Below are 20,702 nucleotides of genomic sequence, written 5' to 3' on the forward strand. Positions count from 1 at the left end.
ATGAAATTGAAAACAACTGTATTTGGGATTACATGATTGGTGGAACGTATTTTGGTTAATTAAAAATGAAAAAATTTCTTTTGAAAAAAATGGGTCGTTACATAAGGGGTCGTAGAGCATAACGTTGGCAACTTTATGCCTTTGCATGCCTTATGGGAGCCCAACATCCCATTTGTCCATTAAGACTTACTTTAAAGACCTATACTCATGCATGGTGCCATAACAACCTTCAAGATAGCATTTTTATGCCTCTAACACACCAAAGGGACCAAGTTCTAGCATTACAAGCTTCTGGAGTTGCTCAAACTCACAAAAGAGAATCCATGGACCAAAAATGAGCTTATGAACAAACCCTAACTCTAAGTATCAAATTGATTAACAAGGTAGGAGCTTTTTACCTCCAAAAGCCTCCTAAGATGATGTAGATGCAGGATCTTGAAGCTCAACCACGTCCAAGGCTTGCACACCAAGCTCTTCTTCTTGCAAACACACCAAAAAGGGCCACAAGGTCACTTTCAAGCTCAAAGATCACACTCCAAAGCAAACTAGGGTTTTAGGAACATTTAGAGGTGTGGAGGCTGGTAATGGAGAAGGTCCAAAGGTCATAAATGAGCTTAAATATGGCTCATGCCAGAAAAAATTAGGGTTTTGCTTCTGGCCACGTACGCCTCGCGTATGTGGTTCAAGTCCGCGATCCCTCCATCCATGTACGCTAAGCGTACATATATGTACGCCCAGCGTACGAAAGACCTCTTTTGCAAAATAAACAATGATCCAAGGACTAAATATAACATACCTGAATCCGAGTGTTACAAAAAACATCTCGAACTAAAATCCTTAATTCATGCAAGAAAACCCCAGTCCATAACTTTTCCCCTTTCTACCATTCGGTTCAACACACAATTCAAAGGTTAGATCTCACAACCAACATTATTACCTCCCAAAATGTCTAAACTTTACTTCCTTAAGGCCCAAAGTTTTTACATGATCGACCTTCGGTCCACAACCCTGAATTAATAAATAACCAAAAACTGGGTGTTACATTTAAAATTAAAATATTGAAAATTTTTGTTTTACGGAGATATTTTAACTATATATGTAACTTACTACTAATAGTAAAGCGATGTAGATATATATATGGGATTATTGCATCATATGGCCAAGTTGAACTTGATTAATAATGTCATTTTCTTACAATTTGGTTGTATGATTAATAATACTTGATCTTTTGTGAATTCATTATACAACTCCATTTATAGTAGTCTAAAAGTCTCTAAAAAACACTTCATTTTCATAAGTACAACTCTTAATTTACATTTTTTTAAGTCACATCAAATGAATTCAAAATAGAAAATAAATGTATTCGTCATCATAAACAATTGTTATAATTATACGTGTACTAATGATCATTATGTGTACACGAGTGCTATTTTATTGGTTTAGAAATGAAAAAAAAAATGCGTTCACCTAACGGGAAAATCCAAAACCATAAGAATTTGGGTCAGGTTGGAGATAGACATACCTAATAATGGGTCGGAAGTGGATATTTATCGGTGATTCTTATCGGGTTCTAGACAGTGAATATGGCCCACCTCGCCCCCACATGTTTGTGTATGTGTTTCGTCAACCGGTCATACCCGACTTTGGATCGATTCAGGGATGGTCATACCCATCCTGATATGAACTCAAGTTATTTTGGACCGATAATGCACAAAAGAAACAGTAGTTCGACAAGTTATGGATAGGAAAATAGTCAAGGGACTATTCTTGTATTTCTACTAAAATACGAGCATAAGATGATACTCGACGGGACCGACCCTGTCTCCCAGTTTATTGTTCGGCAAGAAACGCTTCTCCGTCGAGGAGATCCAAATCAAATCCTTGCCCTCCGGTAGCAACAAAAAAAAAAGCGATGCCGACTGACATAGAAGATGAGATTAGGGACGAGAAGAATCCTCCCCCTCTTGATGAAGACGATATCGCTCTTCTCAAGACTTATGTGAGTTAAATCGCGATTCTTACAAACTAAAGACCTAATACTTGTTCCACTCGATGCCCTTATTTAATTGGCTCTTGTTCTTTTTAACTTGTTAACCCATCGAGCAACACTACGGATCGGGTGAAAATTAGTTCTTTGATGAAATTCGGCTGTTCGCAGCTTCTTTACTGTTTACCCGTGTACTAAAATAGGCTTTGCTGTTTTAAAATTCAACTTTTTACATAATGGTTTTGTACATCAAATCAAGGAAAAGGTAGCATCTACTGAAGATTTGAATGATTAGCTTTGTGCGCTGACGAATTGATGCAATTTAATACAATTTGATTTAAGATTGATTTTTAAATGCCTTCAGCTGTTAGGAACTTAGGATAGTTTGATCTTTATCTTGCATTTTACTAGAGTTCGTGGGCATTATAGAGAAACTTTTGAGTTGATAGTTTGTGTTGGTTGAAATGTTCTGTTTATGGCAACTGAATTGATGAAGACTTGTGCAGGGATTGGGGCCATATTCCACAAGCATCAAGAAAGCTGAAAAGGATGTGAAGGAAATGGCTAAAAGGATCAACGATTTATGTGGTAAGCTTATTTTTGTGAGGTTTCTGACTCAAATAAGCTTGTATGAAGACTCTACTTTTTTGCTTGTTTTACTACTTAGAAGTTAGAACATTCTTCTTTGTAGAGACTATAAATGGCCTTATACCTGTACATATATAGATAATTAGATATGAAGGGTTAAAGATATTTCCTTTGTTTCTCTTTTCAACTGCTTTAGGCATCAAAGAGTCTGACACTGGTTTGGCTGCACCTAGCCAATGGGATCTTGTTTCTGATAAGCAAATGATGCAAGAGGAGCAACCTCTTCAGGTAGCCAGATGCACCAAAATAATTAATCCCAACACAGAAGACGCCAAATATGTAATAAATGTCAAGCAAATTGCAAAGGTATGTATAAAACACACAACTCCTATATCCTAATTACAAATTTAAAGTCCCTTGTTTCTCTAACATACTGATACTCTGTTTTATCATTCTACAGTTTGTTGTTGGATTGGGTGACAAAGTTTCACCAACCGATATTGAAGAAGGAATGCGTGTTGGGTAATTTGAATTTGCTATTATAACATGATAAAAATCTTTTCTTTTTTAAATCTTTTTTTATCTAAAATCTCCTTGTCTAATTACAGTGTTGACCGCAACAAGTATCAAATTCAGATCCCTTTACCCCCCAAGATTGACCCAAGTGTAACCATGATGACAGTTGAAGAAAAACCAGATGTCACATATAATGATGTTGGTGGATGCAAGGAACAAATTGAAAAGATGAGAGAGGTGTGTAGATTATGTAATGAATAATGATTATGATTATATAATTACACTAGTGTTTATAGTTTTATAAAATCTTTTTCTTTTTAGGTGGTTGAGTTACCAATGCTCCACCCTGAGAAATTTGTTAAATTGGGAATTGATCCTCCGAAAGGCGTCCTATGCTATGGTCCACCTGGCACTGGTAAAACACTTTTAGCAAGAGCAGTTGCCAATAGAACTGATGCATGCTTTATACGTGTCATTGGAAGTGAACTCGTTCAAAAATACGTTGGTGAGGGGGCCCGCATGGTTCGCGAACTATTCCAGGTCATCATAATGAACAAAATTCAATTGACAATAAGTCAATAATTTGACATTAATTTAAGCAACTTACAACTTTGACTTCAATTCAACAGATGGCACGTTCCAAAAAAGCTTGCATAGTTTTCTTTGATGAAGTTGATGCAATTGGTGGGGCCCGTTTTGATGATGGAGCTGGCGGTGATAATGAGGTTCAAAGAACCATGCTTGAAATTGTGAATCAACTTGATGGATTTGATGCTCGTGGGAATATTAAAGTTTTGATGGCTACAAATAGGTACATTTTATTCATATCTTTCATCAAGTCCAAAAAGAAACTGTCTTCATGTATACAGCACTTTATTTGAATATGTATGTGTAATTGCAGACCAGATACATTGGATCCAGCACTGTTGAGACCTGGGAGACTGGATAGAAAGGTGGAATTTGGGCTTCCAGATATGGAAAGTAGGACACAGATATTTAAGATTCATACAAGAACAATGAACTGTGAAAGGGATGTGAGATTTGAACTTTTGGCGCGACTTTGCCCTAATTCAACAGGGGCAGATATAAGAAGTGTGTGTACTGAGGCTGGAATGTATGCAATTAGGGCAAGGAGGAAGACAGTGACTGAGAAGGATTTCCTTGATGCTGTTAACAAAGTCATTAAAGGGTACCAGAAGTTTAGTGCTACTCCTAAGTATATGGTTTACAATTGATTTGTTATGTGTTATATGAACTTTTTAATGTTTCTTTAAAGTCTTGCTACACATGGATTCAGATGTCAAAAAATTTCAAGTGTGGTGTTTTCTTTTGAGGAAAATGGGACTGAAGTCGAAAAATGAATGTTATGTTTGGTTATCCTTGCATTTAAACACGATTGTATGCTTTGTTTTTATTCATTGTGTGCATGTATGTGCATATTAAGGGAATTTGTGGGGAATAGCAACTTACATTACTATTATGCAAATAGAATTGTAAGTATTTTGCTATTAAGAGGAAAAAGAAATACATTATACAAGTTTCAGGTTACTTAGCGATATTATCAGTAAAATAATGCAAGTATGTAGCTATTGAGGATAAGAAATTGCAAATACATTGCTATTATGTGCAAAAAAAGTAAAGTATAATGCCTATTTTGGTAAAAAGAGTATAGTACGTTAGTTTTTATTTTATTTTTATTTTTTGTAATTTGACCTATTAAGAAAATGGAAACAATCAAACAAGTAGCCGAATTCTTCACTAATGACAAGTGAAACAAAAATCAATAAATGCTTTAACTTCCACTTCCAAATGTCGGTTGTTTGCTACACGTTATCTAACCATAACAATATATAATTATTAAACCAAAACCAAACCAATTTTGTTTAAAGATTGATAATAAACGATAACAATCAAAAAAATAAATACAATCATCAACTCTCCCGAGGAGAATCCTGGTCGCGGGCCCGCACAGCTGAACCTTGTTCAAGACTAACCGTTCTCTTGCTCATGTTTGCCCTCTGCACAAGTCTTACCAACGCCTCAACCACTTCAGACATGGGTGGCCGAAACTCTGGCTCCGCCTAACATTCATATATAAATATAAATAACCACATCAATATCAGTATCAGACTATCAGTATCAGTATTACCTGTACACAAAGAGCGATTACATCCGCAAATCGAGAAAGAGATTTGACTGGATACAGTCCTTTAAGTGCCGGATCAACCATTTTGGCAAGAGCATCAATGTCATGAAGCTGAGGTGTCGCCCACTGTACCAAAGACTGTTCTGCCCTTGTCCTTGAACTGAAACCACAACTTAGGTTAAAGAAATCTATATATATAACAAAACCAGGTTACTATATTTAGTAAGATAACTTTTTTACCTATCAAAAGGTTTTCTTCCTGTAAGTAATTCTAGCATAGTAACACCAAAACTGTACACATCGCTCTTTATCGTGTACTGACCAGACATCGAAACCTCAGGGGCACTGTATCCAGACCCAACATTCTCCTCCTGCAACCAAACCAAGGGCAAATCCGTAAATTCAAATATTCAACTCTATACAAAGTTCAAGTTTATTCTACCTGATCTGCATCTGAGACAAGCCTAGCTAACCCACAATCAGAAAGATGAGGATTAAGCTCTGAATCTAGCAAGATATTGGCTGATTTAATGTTCTTATGAATAACAGAAGGCGAGCATACTTCATGTAGATATCTGAAATAGAAACAAGATGACATCAGCCCTAATACTCGATTATTCAAATAAGATTTTTTTTTTTTTTTTTTTTTTAACTTACTCCAATGCACGTGCTGTCCCTAAAGCAATTTTGACACGGCTATTCCATATTAATGGCTTACTATATTCATCCAAAAGATGTAGGAAATCGTATAAAGATCCGTTTTTTAGAAACTCATAAACTAAAAGATGCTGTCCATATTCAGAACAATATCCAACAAGCTCTGTTACATTAGGGTGGCGTAATCTTGATACGTCTGAAACAATATCAATGAAATCTTCTGATAACTGACCATGAAGAACAGATGGCTTAATTTTCTTAACAGCAACAACTTTTCCATCTTCAAATTGGGCACGAAAAACACGCCCGATAGATCCTTCTCCTATTAGGTTATCACCATTGAAGCTGTCTGTAGCTATTTGAAGGTCAGCTATGGAGTATGACGTGGCATCTGGTGGGGCCACACTTTGTTTTTTGGGAACAACTATAGGTTTTGCTGTGAAATCATTGTCAATGTCATCGAATGAGATGTTGTTATCATCCATTGGTGGTGGTTTTAGGTTAAGGTTAATGACAGCTGGAGGGTCAACTGCTTTTGTGTTGACCATGGAGGAATCTTGGATTGAATCTTGCTGTGGAGGAACAGGAGGTAAAGATCGGGGTTCGGTTTTTTCTATATCTGTTGACTTTTTGGATCTTCTTTTTAATAGAATGAATACAATGAATGCAGCCACAATTAAAATGGAAATCACAATTCCAGCTATAGCTCCACCACTGATACCGGATTTCTTCCCGCCGCCACTAGAGCCGCTAGCAGATGGTGTAATGCCGCTCGGTTGGCGGGTTTGACCACCACCTTCAGGTGCAGGGATGCCAGGTGGCGGTGGTGGTGCAGGCCCTGAGTTCCATGAATTACCATCATTTCTAGCACAAAAACAATCGTATAATGTTTAATGTTTAAATATTTTTTTATAAATACAGATAATGTAAGAGTTACAAGCTTACAGGAAATTTATGTTTCTAAATTGACTAGGAATCCAACCGGTAAATTTATTATTTGCAACATTCCTGAAACATGAGTCAAGAAATAAGTGTTAATTAATGAAATATATTATATACCTAACACGTGTAAAAGATTGGTTTTGATTAAAAATACTCACAGAGTCTTGAGGGGAAGATTTGCAAGAACATCAATGGAGCCTGTAAACTGGTTGTTTTGTAAATACCTACACAACAATAATTGAATGAGAACTTGAATGCCATGTCAGATTACAGATTCATATACTTACATATTATTAGCACTTGACAATAAGCTGAAGCTTTGAGGAAGATCACCCGTGAATAAATTAGAAGATAGATCCCTGAAGTATGCATAAAATCATTAAAAACCTTACTTTTTGAGTTTTTTTTTTTTTTTTTTTTTTTTTTACCTCACATGCATAAATATATGTTATGGTTTCAGTTCTTACAGGTTGGAAAGAGATGGAAGTTGCCCAAACATGTCAGGCAATTGACCACTTATTTGATTGTGAGCAACATTTCTGTTCAAATATAAAAAAAATCAATGTCAATATCAGTGTAACATTTTTGATCAAAAAATAAAAAAAAGTTGACTCACAAGTATCGTAGAGAAGCCATTTGTGATATGGAATATGGAAGGCTGCCAGTATATCCACATCCAGCAAGATTTCTGCATTTTTGAAAGGTCATATGAGAAATGAGATGAAAATTAGGAGAAAATGAATGCTTAAAAGATAATAATAATAAATAAATAAATAAACATACAATCTTTGCACGTTTGGAGGAAGGCTATAAGGTATCTGATTGCCAAAATTATTGTTGCTTACATCACTGCATTACCAAATTAAAACATGTCAGGTTTATATATGTCAAAAAAGAAGCCATAAATGAAGAGATTGAAGAAATTTATCGTTCTTACAAGTCAGTTACCGATGTCAAACTTGAAAGCTGGAATCCGATTCCCCCTGAAAGCCCAAGACTGGATAATTTTCTGATCGGATACAAATGTTATGAGTTTTATGAATTATGACATGACTTTATACATTCAAATGAGTAGATGATCAATGGAAAGTGTGAAATACATTTCTGTGACTCTTGCACCCGAACATGTGACGCCTTTCCAGTTATCTCCACAGGGATCGCCGCCGCTTGAACTCCACTTGGTTAATTGTCCCGGCGAATTCATACTTTGATACATGGCTACCAGGGCAGAGACTGCACATGAAGTTTGAAACTCGAATCAATTGCTTTGATTAATTTGTTGGTTGATTGTGAATTCGAGTATGTTTACATAGAGGGTGTGTAATTGAGTTAACGTAATCGGTTACGTGTTCCTTTAAACCACTACGAAAATCGTAAAAACCTTTTACAGTAAAATCAATTAGACAGGTTTTCATAGGCGACACCGACAAACAATAAAAACCCACAACTAAAAATGAAGAAAGAAAGAAAAATACTAACCATCGGATGGATCTGTGTCGCCATTAATGGAGTTTAGACCAAGAACAAGAAAGATGAAGACCAATGGTGCGAGCACCGCCATTACCTCCGGCGTCTGATGTCTGTATCTTTTACTCCTCTACCCTAGGAGTGAATATAAGCATCTGAAATCATTATAATTTTTTCCCTAATTCCTTCTTTTCGATGTAGATGACTGAATAGTGGTGGCAATCAAGAAATAAAAAAAAAGGGAGAATAGGAGTGGCAATTGAGAAATTAAAAAAAGGGGAATGGCAGCGAGCTGCAGAGGTTTGATTTTCTCGGGGAAAGCTGGTAGGGACGGTGTACTATACGCCCCAAGAATCTAAAGCCACAGAAATAGTCTCCCTCACTCTTTCTCTCTCTTCTCTAAATATATATATGCATATACAATTACTAGTACAAATTTACAAATACACACTGATTCTAGATATCAATCACCACATGCATGCTAACGGACCGGATATTTTTCCATCCGTCCTCCGTCTAAATTTGTATGGTTTATGTTTCTCTTTTGTTATCCCATTTTTAACACCCTCACTTCTAAATATGACAATTTTTTATGTCAATTTTTATGTACAAATTTAGGTAAAAAGGATTAGAACTAACGACAAAAAAAAAGGAGAATCTAAAAATATACAAAAGGTGTTAAGGTAAAAAAAAAATTTAATTTAAAAAAATGGAAATGTATCATTTGAACAGTCCACGTCAATCCGTACGGATGTCCACGTGGGGGATTAATCACGTAACACTAACAATAATTTAGGTGTGTCAGGATTTGAATCATGGACCTCATATGTGAAATTCCGCTCCTCAGTTACTAAGCTCTCATTGTAGGGGCAAAAAAATTGTATGTTCAATAGAGGTATGTAGTTTTTTGTTAGATTTTACGGGGTGTTTGGGATTGTTTTTCAAAACAAATTTAATAAGTAAAAGAGAATATTTGACAAATTAAAATCACTTTTTAAAATAATTTTTCATTAACTTTAAAAATAAAATTTAAAAAACATGTAAATTTTGTTTTTTTGAATTTTTTTAGTATTTTAATCACAATACCAATTTTAAATCAAATACTTTTTAACTGATTAACTTATTGATTTTTTTCGGTGACAAAAGTTAATCTAAACTCTTTTTAAAACTCATTTTGTGATTTTGTCACCATCATAAGTCATTAAGCGCTTTTGACCAAAAACATTTTTTGAATTCAAAAAGCAATACAAGCACCCCCTATATGTGTTTTAAATCGAACCGAAGTTAGTAAACTATTGAATGTGACATTTTCGTCGTATAGTCCTGCTTTGATATCTTACGTTTAGTAACATATTAATTAAGATGAAACCATACAATATATAATTTATTTGGTGTATAACCATCAGGCACACAAAACGAAATATTTCCGATGACCTTATTTTGTTGGTAATTTCCGACAAACTTGCGACAAAAATGGAATCCAACAAAATTCCTACAAAATACCAATGGAGATAAAAATGAAATACTTACGAGATTTAAATGTGTAAAAATTACTCAAATCTAATAAACTTGCACCTAGATTGCCATGAGAGATAAAAAAGAAGTAATAATGCATCGATCTTGCTACACCTCGGATATCAAATATATAGACAAACTTGTTATAATTAGATGATGTCATTTCAAAAAGACAATTTATTAGTTTTTGTACTAATAGGCATGGATAGTTAGTTTGGAAGGAAACAAAATAGATCTATGGAAATTGCGAAAAAGAAATTGAATTGTCTTTTACCTTTTATGCCTACAAATATTTCTACTCATTATGATATCCACGAAAGGTAACATTTTGTATTAGTAGAGTGTTGCTAAAGCAACATAGAGTGTCTTGGCATCTGCCTCATGAAGTGTCTATGGAAGGGGTAAGTGCCCTCAACCCCTTCGATCTAGGAACAATGTATTAGTAGAGTGTTGTTTTTAGTGATAGACAATGCATCCCTTCACAACTATTCAAGAAATTAGGAAATCACAAATTGAAAAAGATTTGTTCACCTGATGGTCAACGCGACTGTGTGTCAGCCTCACGTGCTATATAAGAAATCATACAAAAGGGAATAGAGGAGATCCTGATGGTTGTCGTTCCTTATGTGCAACTTGGTAGTAGTGCTAGCTAAAGCAACATAGAGTGTCTTGGCATCTGCCTCATGAGATAAGACGAAACACAATTGTTCATCACACAGATTACAACAACCTTTGATGTTCATTTTGACCTAGCTTTTGTTCATATTTTTCTCGAGTGATTATGTTTTTAAGCATTTTGTATCTTCTTTTGTTCATTTAAGTAATTTGTAACCCCCAATTTGTATCGATAAATTTTATAAGACATGTTTCTCTTCATGGATATATAAAATTTTTCATGGATATATATAATTTCTCCGATGATGGTACCACGTTACATACCCATACCTCATAAAATTATTTGTTTGCCATATACACTATGCTATGTTATATCTTGGTATGTGTTTCTCTAATTATAAGTCATTTATTATCTTTATGCATTCTAGCTATCTAGTTATCCGTTTGTTTATTATGTTTTACACGTGTTTAGGAGATCAAATGCACTTTTTAATGGTGAAGACATGTTTGAATTACTAAGGTGATCCTTTGGATGCTGACTTAAATTATGTAATAAGATTGAAAGTGTAAATAATTAGGTGAAGAATGTTTGTTGGTAAAAAGAAAAAGATTGATTAGTTATATAATTAATCAAAGGATAAGACTTGTTTAAATGCAAGTATGCAACCGACAGTTGAGACTTGAGAATATGACATATTTGAAAGGGTGTGAAAAGTAGATGATGAGAATGCAAAAAATGAGTCATCACATGCCGATTATTCATTCAGTACTTTTCTCACCATAATATTTAGTTTCATTATCTTTCTAATAAGACCAGCCGACGTACATGTCATATGTGGTTTTCATTCATTATACAACCCTCCTCACTTTTAAAAAAGCTCAACTTATCTAGAATTTTATAAATTTATATATTTTTTGCAACAAATTACCTATAGTCGATAGAGTGTCTTATTAAATCTCCATAACTTGTTTTGATGACAAAAAAAAAAATCAATTATATATATGCATTTGTTGAAATGAGTAGTAATTTTGAAGCAATTGTTAAATATGAAATTAAATACATCTACGCCAATGATTTATGTTGATTACAATAATTTAATTTGCATGAAGTTTTGTTCATAATACAAGGTCACAGTACCATAATTAAGTATTGTTTAAATGAGATAAGTAATATAACAGATTGTGCTTAAAGTGAAATATTATATAGTGTATGAAAGAAGAAAAAAAGAAGAAAAAAAGAAGAAAAAAAGAAAGAAAAGAAAAGTATGGATTTTGGGTAATCATTGATTGATTATGGGAGGTCGACATATATGGCTCATTTATTATTATTATTATTATTATTATTATTATTATTGTTATTATATACACCAATTGACAGTTGGAGCATTTATTTGGAAAAGCGATTGGAACGTTAATGTAAATACAAGATTTTTTTATCGGCATGTAAATACAAGACATGGTTAACACTTAACATAATCACGATATTCATTATACCTTAAAGTCTTAAACTTGATAAAGATATTTAATAAAACTTAGAGTCACATCAATTGTTGCATGATGCATGTTTCCCTCATTTATCACTCGTGTGACTATTATATTCATATATTTTTTTTATGTTGAAATAATATAATTCGTTTAAAAGTAAGGAAAAATATGTGTCATGCATTAGATGTAGGTAGTCCCTGTCCATTTCCTTTACTTCCGTAACACGCCAATATATCAATTTCCACTGCTTGATCCAATGAATACTAATATCTATTTCCTTCAATTTGTTTTATTTATTAATATTATTAATATATTTGTGACTTTTAATTAGGAATCAAGTAAAATGGTATTAATGTTTTCTATTTTTTTTATCGGCAAATCTACTCTACTCCTAAATTAACACTTAATTTCAACTATGTCTACAACGAAACTTAAATCATTAACCATAAAAAGAAAAAACAACACCTGATACCGTTAGCAAATTGTTAACATTTATGGTTGTTCGCTAAGCTTCTTAACCATTATGAACTATTCTTTTGTTATTTTGTTTGTAGAAATTCCTTCATACCCTCATAATTAACTTAAGAGTAAATTACACGAATGGTCCCTATGGTTTAGTGTAATTTGCGCGTTTGATCCCTAACTTATTTTTTTAACTCGGAAGGTCTCTACTGTTTGTTTTTGTTACGCGTTTGGTCTCTGTCTTAACTAAAAATACTACTTTGCCTTTGATTTTTTTAATTTATTTAAACAAACACACCTCCAACCCCACCCCCTCACCTTACCTTACCTACTCCACCAATTTTCTCTATTTAAATAATAGTCTTTTTAAGTAAGACAGGGACCAAACGCGTAACAAAAACAAACTGTAGGGACCTAGCGTGTAACAAAAGAAAATAGTAGGGACCTTCCGAGTTAAAAAAATAAGTTAGGGACCAAACGCGCAAATTACCCCAAACCATAAGGACCATTTGTGTAATTTACTCTTAACTTAAAATATCTCTCATTTTTCTTTATATCCCCGCCTCCAATCTTTTTTTTTTCACTTTTCTTCAGACGGGGAAGAATGTCTTAAAGCAAAAAGATGGTGAGTTCATTAGTACTTCATCTATCTTAACTACTTATCATGATTTCCCGTTTATCATAATTATATTTTGTTCATTTTATGATGAAACGCAAACACTTTGATCGTTTCTACTTCTTTGGCCGTTTATATGATGATTTTCAGAAATTGATACGAATTATTGTAACTTTAGTTATATATGTATAGATTTTTGATGTTGGTTGTTTGAATTTGTTTACATGGCAGTTGATTTTGTTGGTTTGATTTTTAATTGCATAGCCGGAGCGATCTCCGAAAGGTTGATTAAATCTACAAGTTCTAATGAGATTCTTTGTTTTTCTCAGTTTTTGTGAGAACTATAGAAATGAAAGAGTCATTTTTTATGATTGTTCTGTTTCATCTTTGACAAAGAATCATAAATAAAAAAGTCATTTTTTCTTATTGCTTAGTTTCATCTTTGACAAAGAATCGTCATTTTCCATAGAAAGTTGGTTCCTATTAAAGTAAATATCATGGTTTAGAGGTCGTGTTTAAATCATCTTGCCTTGAGAAATAATTTGGTTCTTAGAGGTTTGGAGATTGATTCTTTATTATGCCCGGTTTGTGTTGAGCATGTAGAGAATGTTAACCATTTATTTTTTTGTAACATCCCCACAAATACTAAGTAAACTTTTTGTTTTTAAGTCAATCAAAGCCACCAATCATTCATTTCAAAACTCATTCAAGTATAATAATGTATAAAATAATTATCAAAGTACAAATCTGTAACGCCTGTTCCAGGTATCATTTAATTCTCTAAGTTTTTAGGGTTTTATGTTAGGACTCGACGAGTTGGGGAGCTCCAACTCGTCGAGTAGAGATCATTTATGAAGACGCGAGATTTAGATCCTACTCAACGAGTCGGAAGGCCCCGACTCGACGAGTAGGCGCTGTAAAGGAAAACCCTACTTTTTAGGGTTTGCATCCTATATAAAGGACTTAATCCGCATACTTTGGCCTCCCTTATCACCTCATTACCCAGAGAAGGAAACCCTAGCCGTTCTTTGCTACTTCTTTGTGCTTGTGAGGCTAAAATAGTGTTTTTGGTGCATTTGTGGAAGAAGTTTGAAGGTTGGGAAGCTTGGAACGGAAAAGAGCTTGCAGATCCAGCATCTACATCGTTTTGGCTTCCATTTGAAGGTAACAAGCTGTTACCTTGATCATTCTAGTATTAAATCTCCTTATTCTTGGATTTAAGGCCATTTTTAGTATATTTGTGCATCATTTCGGGTATTGGGCATGATCTGAAGTTGTAACTTCAGATTTGGACTCCTCCAAGTCCTTAGGGTTATAAAGTTACTGAAATTACCAAGCTTTGGCCTTTCTCTTTGGCTTAAACCCCTCCCTTAGCTTGGTTTTGGCATTTAGGATCTTGCATGCACGTAAAGTTTGCAACTTTACGTGGAAACCATGCCCTAGGAGGCTAGATCTGCAATTTGGAGCTTTGGAGTAGCTTAAAAACGACTGAACACAAAAAGGGCTGAAGGGACTCGACGAGTTGCTTAGCCAACTCGACGAGTCTGGTAGGGTTTACCCGTTTTCGGGAATATGAGTGGTTTCGGTGAGGGATTAGGGTTTTTGGTCTGCATGAGTTTTCGGTCTTCTGGATATTGAAGGAAATCGACGAGTTACTCAGATGACTCGACGAGTTGACTCGGGATTTCGGTTGTATGGAATCTGAAGTAACTCGACGAGTTGTTGGATGCACTCGACGAGTTGAGGTCAACATGGACTGTTGACCTTGCATGTTGACCAAGGTTGACCTTGAGGGTATTTGTGGTATTTCGGGATTGTGACAAGTTAATCACATGATGATTATAGGCAGTTGAGTTGGAGCTGTGCGTTGGGACTTATCAGATCATATCTTGTCAGTTCCACATTCACGAGAGGTGAGTCTCCTCACCATACCAATGGGTCTAAGGCACCAAGGCCGGTCCATTTTATGATATGTGGTACACTAGCTGAAGTTATATTATGAGGCATGATAGTTGGTTATGTGCTAGGAAGTATGCTAGTTGTATATGTGGTATGCTTGTATGGAAGACCATGGGAGAGCCCATGACACCTGGATGTAAGAGCATGTGGAGAGCCCATGGTTTTCCTACTAAAGACCATGGGAGAGCCCATGACACCCGGATGTAAGAGCATGTGGAGAGCCCATGGCTTTCCCTATTAAAGACCATGGGAGAGCCCATGACACTTAGGTGTAAGACCATGTGGGGAGCCCACGACATCCTGGAGTAAGACCCTGGGGACGAGCCCACAACATCTATATATGTTGTATGCATGACTTATGTGGTTTATGTAGCTTTTATAGCTAATATGATTATGTGATTATATGGATTGTGTGGGGTATGCTCTAGGGAACTCACTAAGAATTAGCTTACAATTTGTGGATTTGTTTCAGGTACATCTGAGCCCAAGGGCAAGGGCAAGGCTTGATGACGCAGCATGCACTCTCTCTCAGGCGTTTTTATGGGACACTCTGATGATTGGAATAATATTGTTATTGTTATGAATTTGAAAACAAATGTATTTGAGATTTTATGGTTGATGGAAAATGTTTTTGACTATTTAAAAATGAAAATTTTCTTTGGAAAATTGGGTCGTTACAAAATCATATCATAAATGCGGAATACTGGTGGACGAGATGTTATCACGTCGAGCTCTTCCCTTTTGAACCGGAAGTACCTGAAACCATAAACATAAAATCGTAAGCACAAAAGTTAGTGAGTTTCCTAAAATACCGCATACCATACATACATCGGGACCCGCCCGAAATACATAATGGGCCCCGCCCAACATACATAACATGCAAGAGTCACAAAGACAGCTAGCATCCTATAAACATAATACAGTGGGCCGGTATTGGTGCCTTCGACTGTCACACCCCCAAACCGGAACGGCGGAAACGTTTGAGGGTGGATGACGTCATATGTAGTATCACAACAATTGTATCATAGCAATCATAGTAAACACAACCATTACATTGAATACATAAATGAAAAGAGTTTACATCAATTTGATTCTTGTTTTTATACATCAAAAGTATAATCAAAATAGAAAGACGTGACTCTATACGCTCCGTCTTCTCAAAACTCCAGGAGGTACCTGTCTACTGATTTCCTGAGAATACAAGCAGTTTTGAAAGAGCATCAGCATAAAGCTGGTGAGTTCATAAGCGATGTTTTTGTATTGAAAACCTGTTGATGACTCTATAAAAAGTATTTGTATGGTTCCAAGAAAATCCAGTATTTTCTTTAGTAAGAGTGAGATAATATTAGTTCCATCTATAACTACTTAGTTCATGCTAGTCACGTATGAACCAATACTGAACAGACGGTTGACTATGTGGATCTTCCCTAAGTCCACAACCAAACAAGGAACAGGAAATGAGGCGGAAACCACATATTCCACAGTCTATCGAGTATATTTCGTACGCAACCCTGATGCATAAACTAAAGAGTTATAGAACTAACTATGAATATTTGTTATTATATCCGGTTGTAGTATGTGAAACATATTAGTTTGTAGATATGGATTACTACTAGATGTATTGTATGATGAACTCTGTATGAAAAACTTCTGTGTGGAATGTTCCGTTTGAAAAACCCTGGTTACTACTAGTATGTATGATAGTTTTATTTCTCATAAAGAAACCATGTATTTTCCATAATTATGTTAAATAATCATTGTCCATGTATAGTATATTACTACATAAGTAAATCGTTGTTATCTATTTGCGAGTTTTATGACCATACTAAACATGATATGGCGCGAATCGGGCACCAGTATCCTTTATGACTTTGTCACCCGTAGACCTGCCGGTCCTACTGTAGCTAGCAGCAAGGTGCGGGATTGCCAGTCCCGTATAGATCTATACACAAAAATCACGCTCTCCTTCGAGGAGACTCTGGATCATAAGGGGTAGTCCTCCACTTAGTTATATTTGTAAGCGCCCAAGGACGTGTCTCCAACTAGATTAACGACTTTACAAGTAATAATACAGAAAAACCCTTTTTATAAATAACCGAAAGGTTTATAAAGGATAAGTTTGTAAACCATTTAATGAACTCCCAAACTATACCTAATATAGTTTGTGTGTTTGTATATGTACAACCTTGTATGAATTCCCAAACTATACCTAATATATTTTGTGTGTTTGTATATGTATAACCTTGTATGAATTCCCAAACTATACCTATTATAGTTTGTGTGTTTGTATATGTATAACCTTGTATGAATTCCCAAACTATACCTATTATAGTTTGTGTGTTTGCATATGTATAACCTTGTATTGATCTGAGAACTATGTGGTTAACTTGTAAGTTGAAAATGTCCCTTATGCTTAGCATAATACAGAAGGGATAAAATATCTAAATATTTTATAAAACTGTAGAAACTGTGTGTTTGTATTGATTGCATCCGTTTTAAGTTTCTTGAAATCCTTTTGTATAAATTTCATAAAATCATTTATGTTTGGCTTGTATTCCCCCCTGAAAACATTAAAAACTCGGAAAAATGTAGGGGTATGAACTCACCTGAAGTGAGTGGTTTGAATGAAAGATCGGTATGGGATGCTGAGTGTCAAGTGAAGTCTCGAACACCGACGAATCCTATTTAGCATGTAATAACACATATATGGATCAAATTAGGGTATATCACAACTAGTTATGATAGGAAACCACCCTAGGAACTTGGAAACACTTGAAACTAAGTGTTAAAATCATATGTGATTGAACGAGGGAGGTGTACGACCACACAAAGGCATGTACGACCATGGGTGTACGACCCATGAGGGGTGTACGGCCATGGGTGTACAACTCATGAGTGTACGATCGTACACTCATGAAGAAGTGTGCATTTGAGGTGTTTTTAAGGTCCTAACTAGTATCAAGGGAGTGTTCTAGGTCCCATGCTTATTTCTAATGCAAGTTTAAGGCCAATAATGAGCATCAAAGAGGTTTTACGACCCTATGAGGTGTGTACGGCCGTACACCTGGGTTTACGACCATACACCCTTCATGTTCATGCTAAGTTGGTCGATTTCAAGGTGAAAAACAAGTGTTTCTAGTAGGTAACAAGCATAGGAAGCAGTTACTCACGATTTGGAAGCTTGAAGAGGGTTTACAGCCACCAAGAACTAGTGTGTGTTCTTGGTGTTCTTGGTAAAGGATGAAGATCTAGCCAATGATGAAATTAATGAGCTGAAAACATGGATTCACTACTAGGTAAAGTAATGTAGCAACAAATCAAGGTGGGAAACACTTACATCTTTGAAGATCTTGGAAAGAAATGAGATGATAGATGAGAGAAAACCCGAAATCTTGGCTTAGGAGTGTGTAAAGTGTTGAAAAATGGCCAAGTACCACTTATATAGGTGGGAGTGTACGGCCATGAGGGGGTGTACGGCCGTACACCCATGTGTATGGCCGTACACTCCTCATGAAGGAGTGTTTGGCCCGATTTTGCTACTATGAACTTTGGTATCTCATTCCTATACTCTATCCTTGAATGTACAATACTTGGAACACTCAAATAGACCCTAAACAATGCTAAATGATAGCAGAAACGAGTATGACTTTGATTGAATTGAATAACTGTACAAGATAGAAATTTCGGGTTGTCACATCGACCCACAAGTACAGTGAAGAGACCCACCTCAATCGATAACAGATAAATCTCACACCCGAGCTGCTGGTACGAGAACCTCCTCACACTATACATATCAAACCAAACCCTAATTAATATTTATGATAATTATCCCAACTCAACAAGTCCAACACTAAGACCATTCCTTATTTAGGAAAAAGACCATTTTGCCCTTCCAAATCCTAAATCCTCATAGTTAACCAAAAGTCCACAGGTCAAAAGTCAACAGTTAAACTCATGTTGACCTACGCATGGCGTACACCTAGCTCTGCGCCCTGTGTAGAGCCTTATCCTGAAGTCGGGAAAATAACAGGCTACACCGTGCATAGCCAGGTTTACGCTCTACATAACCTCGCTGATTCATCAACTTTCTCATTAAGTCCTTAATGCCTAAAGACTAAACGTCCAACTCATAGATCTTTATCTAAGGGATGTCTTAACTGATAAAGCCATCAACTTTAAGCTTTTGCATGGCTTAATAGAGTATAAAATCAAACCCTAGATCCAAAATACTCTCCAATGTCTAAAATCTCATGCATGGAAGAATGGGAGTGTCAAAGTTCCCATTTTTATGACTTCACAAGCTCATAAATGGCTAGAAATGGTGCTCAAGAGTTCTAAAGTAGCTCATACTCACAAAAACCAAAGTCAAGTGATAAAGACACATAAAAACCCACAAACTTAACAAGATCTAACAAATGAACCACCAAGGTGAGAGCTTTTTACCCTCTAAAGAAGATGGAGAGCAAGGTATGAGGTATTTTGGGAAAATCACTAAGCTTTGTGCTTACGGTTTTACGTTTACGGTTTCAGGTACTTCTGGTACAAAAGGGAAGGGCCCGACGTGACTGCATCGCATCCACCAGAGTTTTCTGCATTGGCAATTTTCAATATTACTTTGATGTTTAAATAATATATTCACTTTGATTGGTTTTGGAACAACTCGTTTGTTTGGTTTATTGTTTTAAAAATGAAAATTTTACTATGAATTTTTGGGATGTTACACACAAACTCTCTGATATCATCTATCAGCATGTCATGATACCTCGTATTCTTTATCTCCTCATCCGCAATATATTGCAGGACCAACAAATCCCTCTCCCTGAATTTGGCGGTAATCTCCGCCACAGTCTCCGTATTCTGGCGAAGGTCCTGGAACTCACTCGCTAGCTGCTGCACTTCAATAGCCGCTGCAAACTCCCTCTGGAACCTCGAAACAAAATCCTCCCAGGTCATGACTGCCACAGTCGCTGACCCTGCAACTCGGCTAACCTCCTCCCACCAGTCTCGTACTCGGTCCCTCAGCAGGCAGGATGCAAATCCCACATTTTCCCCCTCAGGGAAAAAAATCGTCTCATGAGCATTCTCCATGTCAGCGATCCAACGTCGGCTATCGATGGGGTCCTTAACCCCAAAGAACTCAGGAGCTCCACATGCCTTGAACTCCCAGAATGAGGGAGTTCGAGCTTCTATCTGACCCGCAACAATCTTAACTCGAAAATACCTGGGCCTCTCATCCATCACCTCCACAATCCCTTCCTTGATGGTACCGAACATCACAGGAGTAGCATCCTGTTGGGTTTTGAGCATTCTAACACTCCTATGGTGTACATGCAACCCTAGAAACCTTGGATCTATGTTTTACTATGATACATGCAAATTGGATTTCCAAGGTTCATAACCTATCTAGCATAGCATGGGGAACTTTTAAACATAAATGCTAGTTGTAGAACATACCTTATGTTGTTTGGATTCCTTGAAAAACTTGTGAGCCTAGCACCTCAAGTGTGATGCCTCAAATGTCTCACACAACACCACAATACTTGGAATAACCTTGAGAGAAGTTCACTAACCCCTCAAAACCGGCTAGCCCTCTTTCTTGCTTGTACAAGTGCCGATTTTGCTAGTCTAGGGATCCTTTTATAGTTGTGGCACAATTAGGTTTACACCATGTAAACCCTAATTGTCATGGCTTTCCATATTCCATGATCCATGGGTTTGTAACCTCCATGGACTATCCATGGAGCACC

At 36.0% G+C, this 20,702-nt stretch overlaps 2 protein-coding genes and 1 long non-coding RNA gene across 4 annotated transcripts; 2 read left to right on the top strand and 1 right to left on the bottom strand.

Annotated features, from left to right (window-relative positions):
- Positions 1-1,811: 1,811 nt before the first annotated feature.
- LOC145146126 (26S proteasome regulatory subunit 7 homolog A) lies at positions 1,812-4,468 on the top strand. Its single transcript, XM_079074982.1, has 8 exons — positions 1,812-1,999; positions 2,494-2,575; positions 2,772-2,941; positions 3,036-3,097; positions 3,184-3,328; positions 3,413-3,631; positions 3,721-3,902; positions 3,993-4,468. Exons 1-8 carry the CDS (start codon positions 1,913-1,915, stop codon positions 4,324-4,326), a joined length of 1,281 nt encoding a protein of 426 aa, XP_078931108.1. The 5' UTR covers positions 1,812-1,912; the 3' UTR covers positions 4,327-4,468.
- Positions 4,469-4,842: 374 nt separating this feature from the next.
- Positions 4,843-8,706, bottom strand: LOC145146142 (protein STRUBBELIG-RECEPTOR FAMILY 6-like). The gene is made up of 14 exons (XM_079074983.1): positions 8,316-8,706; positions 7,937-8,069; positions 7,774-7,845; positions 7,620-7,685; positions 7,453-7,524; positions 7,304-7,375; positions 7,124-7,195; positions 6,995-7,060; positions 6,840-6,902; positions 5,895-6,758; positions 5,680-5,812; positions 5,478-5,608; positions 5,241-5,397; positions 4,843-5,172 (listed from the first exon to the last, which is right to left on the bottom strand). Exons 1-14 carry the CDS (start codon positions 8,395-8,397, stop codon positions 5,023-5,025), a joined length of 2,133 nt encoding a protein of 710 aa, XP_078931109.1. The 5' UTR covers positions 8,398-8,706; the 3' UTR covers positions 4,843-5,022.
- A 4,241-nt stretch (positions 8,707-12,947) lies between these two features.
- On the top strand, positions 12,948-15,621 carry LOC145105186 (uncharacterized). Of its 2 annotated transcripts, XR_013707258.1 has the most exons (3): positions 12,952-13,005; positions 14,085-14,160; positions 15,428-15,621. It is a non-coding gene; the product is annotated as an uncharacterized LOC145105186 (long non-coding RNA). The 2 variants fall into 2 exon arrangements; XR_013707256.1 differs by lacking the exon at positions 14,085-14,160 and having other exon boundaries at positions 12,948-13,005.
- The last annotated feature ends 5,081 nt before the right edge of the window (positions 15,622-20,702 follow it).

Source organism: Lactuca virosa, chromosome 1, assembly GCF_052849685.1.
Source record: "Lactuca virosa cultivar CGN04683 chromosome 1, Lactuca_virosa_CGN04683_v6, whole genome shotgun sequence".
In the NCBI taxonomy this organism is placed as follows: domain Eukaryota; kingdom Viridiplantae; phylum Streptophyta; class Magnoliopsida; order Asterales; family Asteraceae; genus Lactuca; species Lactuca virosa.

Excerpts from the sequence above, each read along its gene's own strand:
- LOC145146126 (XM_079074982.1), top strand. The coding sequence starts at position 1,913 with ATGCCGACTGACATAGAAGATGAGATTAGGGACGAGAAGAATCCTCCC. Across the intron at positions 2,576-2,771 it reads AAGGATCAACGATTTATGTG|GCATCAAAGAGTCTGACACT; the intron begins GTAAGCTTATTT and ends CAACTGCTTTAG. Across the intron at positions 3,632-3,720 it reads TGGTTCGCGAACTATTCCAG|ATGGCACGTTCCAAAAAAGC; the intron begins GTCATCATAATG and ends TCAATTCAACAG.
- LOC145146142 (XM_079074983.1), bottom strand. The coding sequence starts at position 8,397 with ATGGCGGTGCTCGCACCATTGGTCTTCATCTTTCTTGTTCTTGGTCTA. Across the intron at positions 6,759-6,839 it reads TTTAGAAACATAAATTTCCT|AAATGATGGTAATTCATGGA; the intron begins GTAAGCTTGTAA and ends TTTTTGTGCTAG. Across the intron at positions 5,813-5,894 it reads GGGACAGCACGTGCATTGGA|ATATCTACATGAAGTATGCT; the intron begins GTAAGTTAAAAA and ends TTTCTATTTCAG.